The sequence below is a fragment of the Helianthus annuus genome, chromosome 10, assembly GCF_002127325.2.
Source record: "Helianthus annuus cultivar XRQ/B chromosome 10, HanXRQr2.0-SUNRISE, whole genome shotgun sequence".
Lineage (NCBI taxonomy): Eukaryota > Viridiplantae > Streptophyta > Magnoliopsida > Asterales > Asteraceae > Helianthus > Helianthus annuus.
The window spans coordinates 64494684-64501374 of record NC_035442.2 but is presented as its reverse complement, the minus strand read 5'-3'; the positions used below and the strand labels follow the sequence as shown (position 1 = coordinate 64501374).

The following is a 6691-nucleotide window of genomic DNA, read 5'->3' as shown; positions in this document are numbered from 1 at the left end:
AAGATGGGTTTACACGTAGAAAGCAGTTAGCCGTTCAAAAAAAAAAAAAAAAAACTAAAAGCTCACTGATACTAGGTTCTAACGCTGCTAAAGTATTAAAAGTTGATACCTTTGTGCTACATTTTTGTAATATCAAGTTGGTATTTGTAATTACGGTGGTATGATTCGCACAAAGATAATGAGGATTATGACAGAATCAAACAGATCAAGTGACGACTTTTGTAGGTCATTTGATCAAAACAAGTTATGACCCAAACAAAGTCAGCCGGTTATAACCTGTACCAAATTGTCAAAACCTGCTATGACCTGAACAAAAAAGGCCATTTTTTTCAAAATAACGCATTTGACCCAAACCAAAAGGCCTTTTTTTCAAAACGGCCCATTTAACCCAAACCCATCCTACTCGTTACACGCCCGAACTGACCCGCCTGTTCTGCCAGGTATACTGATAAGAACATGTTTTATCAAGATGTTAGATGCCAGTTAATACAACAATAATCAAATAAACCTGTAAGCAACTGCATACAAATGCATACTGATTTAACTTGGATTTTTCTTGCTTGCGGCGCGGCGGTTGTGCTTTCTTGTTATCTTACCGTCTTCGTTTCACTTGTACTATGAAAAATTACAAAAAATACCTAGGACCAAAAACTCAGCTACCAGCTATATTGGCTGCTGCTCACAATCTGTAAAAACAATAAGTTTTAAGTAGTCGTTATAATCTCATCAATGTGTCAATTTAGGTTGTATTTTTATCCCAAATGGTATAAATAAATATAAGTTGCTAAAAACGCGGGTCAAATAGATCAGTCAGTCTCATATCACAAGCTGGATGCCACACGTTTAATGCATACATCTTAAAACTGCTTTATTTAAACAATTATTTTATTATTGTAACAATACCTTTTGTATAATCATATCTAACACATTATGAGAAACAAACAGAGCCCACAATATAGTGACAAGTCGGACTGCAAACGAGCTGTATGTTCAGGAAACAGTTCATTTGTGTTCCTTCGTTTAATAAATGAACAACAAGAACAAGAAATTTCATTCGTTTAGTTAAATAAACAAACATGAACAGAGGCTGCGTTCGTTCATTTATGTTCGTGAATGTTAAGTAACATGTTTATTTGTGTTCGATAGTTCATTGGTGTTTTTAGTTTTTTTATATTTTATTTAAATACTTCAAAATAATGACAAATAAAATATTTAATAAGTATCAGACTATTCGACTTGTTTGTGTTTGTTTGTTTTCATTTGTGTTCATGAACAATAGTTTGTGTTCGTTACCTAAAATTAACAAACGAACACGAACGCGTTCATTTCCTTAACAAACTAACACGAACATAAAATCTCATTCGGTAATTGTTCATGAACACATATATTTCCTTAACAAACAAACACGAACAAAGTCTTGTTCGTCAAAACTACATTGCATGGCATGTAATATTGTACCAAGCAGTTGTTAGTCTTGTTTGTGTTTGTTCGGTTCGTTTGCAGCCCTAGCGACAAGTCAGACATTATTACCTCTATGAAACTCATCATGTCTTCAAGAATGGCTACTCTTGTGTTTCTTTGATCTCTTAACCCTATCATCATCAGTTGTTATTTTGCTATGATCCGTCGTTTGATAGTCTCTTTGTTTCTTGGTATTACTAAAAACACATTAAAGTTGAATAAAAATTAACACGTGTGATGCTAATATAATGATGTATTTCTCATAATAATAAAAAGATTGCACACCTCTCAACAAGATCCTCTTCTGCATATTTATCAAGCCAGTTAACATTTCCTGTGTTCGGTTGAAGTAAAGACCCCGACAAGTGTAGCGTTTCTTCGTCAAAGCTACATTGCATTGGCATGTAACATTGTATCAACATATATATCATTTTAATAAAATTATTTACAGCTCAGAGTAGCAAATCCGGACACCACCCCTAATAGTCAAGTTTTTAGCTTTTCATGAATTCCTTCAAACTCGACAAGTTGAGTTAAGTTCACGTTCAGGGACTGAACTGGAGTCCACCCGGTTCCAGACCCAACCTGGAACCGGCTCCTACCCTACCCGACCCGCGGGTACCGACCAGTTCCAGACCCGGTTGTAGAAAAAGGAACTTACCCGGAAACACCTCTATCCGGTCAAAAACTGGAACTGAACCGGCCAAAACCCGAGAAAAAAACCCGGCAAAACCTGAACGTACCCATAACCAGTTCCTACCCGTTCTTGACTTTGTTGACTAAACCTGGACCCAGTTCCAGGTTCTAAAAATAGGCCCGGTTTGTGCATCTCTAAACTAGACAAGTGGACAGTAACAGACTGGAACTGTTGGGATGCAATTATGGTCTTGAAACATGGGATGGGCTGACAATATTTTTTGAGTTGATCCTAGTAAATGGTTCATATGTACTTACTGCTTAGCTTAGCCTTTCTGTATTCAATAATATGTAAACTGATGAAGTGATAAGCCTAATAATGCTTGATTTTGTAGGAAGATTCCTTATTTGGGTGAGGAATAGATAGAAATTTAATTAACGTGTTAACTAGATAGATGATGTGACTTTGATATCTGTTTTGTATTTTTTTTTGGGTATTTATAACCTTGGTTTTAAAATGCGCGCATAATGCGTGATGCGCCCGATGCGCTAATGAGAGCGCATCGCAACAGCTGATGCGAGGCGTTTACATGATGCGAGAATATTGCGTGCATTTCGCATAATGCGCTCATCGCATAATGCGCTCTGATGCACGCAACATTGTTTCTTATGCTTTTTTCCAGATTTTATGAACTGTGTTCGGTTTTTTCCATAAGTAACATCTTAGTATGCTTGATTTGAACCAAAAAACACAACTCTTACCTTCTAATTACGTCAGTTGTTTTACTTTAAGTATGTTTTTTTAAGTTTTTATGTATAAATAATTTTTAACTATTTTTTTTATAAAGAACGCATCACATACGTGATGCGCTCGCATCGCGCATCACGCATCGCGCATCAGATTTTTGGACTAAACGCATCGGAGCGCATCACGCAATTTAAAACCAAGTTTATAACTTCTTGCTGGCCCTTGTTTCTACCTATGTTTATAGAGATTTTGTTGCTAAAAAAAATATAATGCTTGATTTTACATTTTTACCATGCCCCAAGTAAATATTTCTCTATTCAGTATGCATGCCAACCTGCTAACTTGTTTACAACCCGTTAACGCAACTATTACAGCCTGCAAACCCGTTTACAACTTGATTACAACCCGTTTAACACAATTATTGTAACCTGCCACCCGGTTTACAACCCATTTACATCAACTCAACCGACCAGCCCAACATGTGCGAGACCGCTATTTACAGCATGAAGAACAGCATATAAGAAAACAGAACAGGCGTATTATATTACCTCTTAACTACAAATCGTACAACAGTCTCGATCTCTATCTTATGCCGCTTATTAACCGAGCTAGCAAACAATTCCTTTCCATGTTTCTGAAACATGAAATCACGCCCAAAATTCATTTCATTCGGTAACAGGACCCCAACACACAAAAAATATCGAGAAATTCCGGTAAACCAAGAACACAATTATGATTTACTTACAACTTTGTAATCAAACTCTTCTCGAATATCTTCGTCTATAATGGTGGCTGATGAAAACCCAAGAACAACTATATGTATAGACTGTGCACCAAGCTTAACCACCTTTCCTTCTGTAAAAAAAACGGTTCTCGATGAGATTTAGTGCTAGGGTGTAAAACGAGCCAAGCTGCTCGTGAGCTACTCGAGATTGGCTCGAAAACAGCTCCAAACGAGCTCGAGCCAAAATATACGCTTCTTTAGTTAAATGCATAGTTGTTAAAAGCCATCGCTTCTTGTGCCTAGGCCCATTTTTCAGGCGAGTCGAGGCAGTTGCGCTTTAAGTCGAGGAAATTGCGCTTTAATTCTCCAGATGATGGTTCAGGCGCACATTTTGGCGAGATTCCTAGATTCCAGAGAGCTTCCAGCCAAATTCTCTAAATTCCGAGAAGATTCTAGCCAAATTTCTACTTTTTATTCAAGGAAACCTACTTTTCTACACTAATACACTAATACTTTGGTACTAATTAGATGATATAAAGTGTTACATAATAGACTTTGTTTATTTTATTTGAATAATAGTATTCTTTTTCTAATACATAACATATTTTTATTTTTTTTTCATTATGCGCTTTATTTTTCTCAGGCCCTCGCTTTTTTTGCGTTTTGCGCCTAGGCCTCAGGCGAGGCCTATGCGCCTTGAGTGCACCTAGCGCCTTTAATAACTATGGTTAAATATATATACTAATAAACGAGCCGAACCGAGTTTGAGCTTAAAAAACTAAGGAGCTGAGCTCATAGTTAAAACAAGCTCTCATAAGTTAAAGAAACAAGCTCCGGTTAGGTTATTTAGTGCATAAAATACCATGGAAGAAGCAAATTATAAGAAAACATATTGATAAGTAGAAAAGGTGACCTAAAATCATGTTTGGTTTAGGATCAAAAAGCAACAACTGAGCTTTCAATCTGACACCAAAACAAGGATGAAGACCAGGAAGAATCTTTGCAAGTTCATCGTTGGTAGAAGCAGAGTAAGCCAATAAAACACCGTCAAACGTTTCATTATACCTGCAGCAGGACAATGATTTAATACAAAGTTTCATTCACATATAATAATGGTTCAAGAATAGAATGAATAAACTGAAATTACTTGAAAAGCATTGAGCTGAGTTCATTATAAATGGCTTGAGAGACGTTTTTGGACTTTGAAGGATGTAAATAAACCAGCAAATCGGCCTCTGATACCTTCAATCCCTCCATTTCTTCCTTCTTCTCTGCCAAAAACCCTAAGCAAATTCAAAAACCCTAGGTAGGTCTGGTTTTCGTTTTGCTCTGTGGGCCTCAACAAACATTTGTTCAATTTGATGGGCCGTATAATCAGCCCATATTTTGTGCCCAAATTAGAGGGTATTTGGCAATTATTTGATTATTGTGTTTGTAAAACATAAATAATCTAAAAAGTGTTTGGATGAAAAAGTGATTATCTGCCTCCAAAACGCAGTTTTGGAAAAGCATGCACCTACATGCTTTTTCAAAATGCAGTTTTGAAAACGCAAAATCTATTTTGAAAACGCAACACCAAACACCCCCTAAGCAATTTGTAAAACTAATAATTGAAATTGAACTGAATAACTTAAATGCTTACTCGGTTTGGTTTTCTTGGGCTATAGTTCAGTTCGGTTTAATTAGTTTCTAACCGAACAATGAACACCTCTACTCGTGCAGTTTGTTTTGTAAATAAGGCTAAAAATAGATAGCTAGGGAGAAGCCGATTCTAATTTAGTTCAAGCTTGTTGGTTCATGTAGACATTTGAGTCGAGTTAGTTCGAACTTGTGGTAGATCGATTAATAATTTTTGCATTATGCATTTTTCATGTAGGTTGGTAGTTGGAGTTATTTGATACTTATGTGATTTGATATTTTATACACTTTTTTATTTTAAACTTGTATAAAAGATAAAAAAATCGAGCCGGCTCACCAAGCTACAAGTGGGCTTGAGTTGTATACCAACTCAATTTACTGCATAGATTGAAGCATACAATCCAAGATCGTCGACTCGTGTCGTTATGAGCTTTAGTATGAACAAATGTTGGCATCGTACAAAACTCTCATGTGCATCAAACATAAAAGAGCGAAAGAGGCCTCTGTGTTCGTTTAGTAAATTAAAGGAACATAAAACGATGTCTATTCATTCAATACACAATGCAGATACAAACTACGTGCCTAACAACTCAATAATGTTCGGTTCATTTACAGACCTATACGCTTTTACTTTTGTTTACCCAAAAAACAAAGTATGAAAATAATAATAAATCAATCAAGCTTGTATTATAACTACCATTAAATGCTTTCTTTTATATGATTTGAAGAGCCTAATATATGTTAAGAAAACGCCATGGTCCACTCGCAGTTCCAATCTTGCAAATCATAAAACAAGTCTACAGCTTCAAGTTATGAATAATGTATACCAAGACTTTGTTATAATCATTTCAGATCAAAAAAGTTACCTCCAGATAACCCGTAAACTCATGAAATAAAAGCAGAGTTACTACAAAAATATAAAACAAGCAAAGGTAAGATGAGTCAGGTCAAAGTCAAACTCACTTGAAGTACACTACAAGCAGTTGCTTTGGCACTCTCGTAATCTTGTCTTGCAAATGCTCCTGTAAGAATTGCCAGCATAATCATAAGCTAGAGCTTGAATTTTTTTTTTTTTTTTTTTTTTTTTTTTACATGAACTTATAGTTGAATCTTTGACTTTTAAGTCAAATGGCCAATTCAAGTTACAATCTTTGTCTCGAGTGTGTTTAAACTTAAAAGAAAACAATAAACTTTATAACATAGTATGTATAGACAGATGTAAGAAACCGTTCGTATAAAATAAAATAAAACTTTTATTAACTTGAATTACAATACAGAAAAGAAGAAAGCAGTAAATTACAATACTTGTTACAACTGAAATAAAAGATAAACAAGAACAAAATTACAAAACGGAAAGATGAATTTGGCCGAGGATCGTGTTAGACACGGGTCCCTTAAAACAAATTTCGAGTCTCCCAAGAGAACTCGTTTGTTTCCAAGATACAACAGCCTACGCAGTTGCACTGCCGAAGTTGACGAAACCT

At 35.6% G+C, this 6691-nt stretch overlaps 1 protein-coding gene across 1 annotated transcript; it reads right to left on the bottom strand.

The window, feature by feature from the left end:
* Positions 1 to 420: 420 nt before the first annotated feature.
* Positions 421 to 4932, bottom strand: LOC110885581. The gene is made up of 7 exons (XM_022133282.2): positions 4717 to 4932; positions 4483 to 4634; positions 3591 to 3700; positions 3394 to 3479; positions 1747 to 1848; positions 1531 to 1658; positions 421 to 686 (listed from the first exon to the last, which is right to left on the bottom strand). Exons 1-6 carry the CDS (start codon positions 4824 to 4826, stop codon positions 1553 to 1555), a joined length of 666 nt encoding a protein of 221 aa, XP_021988974.1. The 5' UTR covers positions 4827 to 4932; the 3' UTR covers positions 421 to 686; positions 1531 to 1552.
* Between the last annotated feature and the right edge of the window lie 1759 nt (positions 4933 to 6691).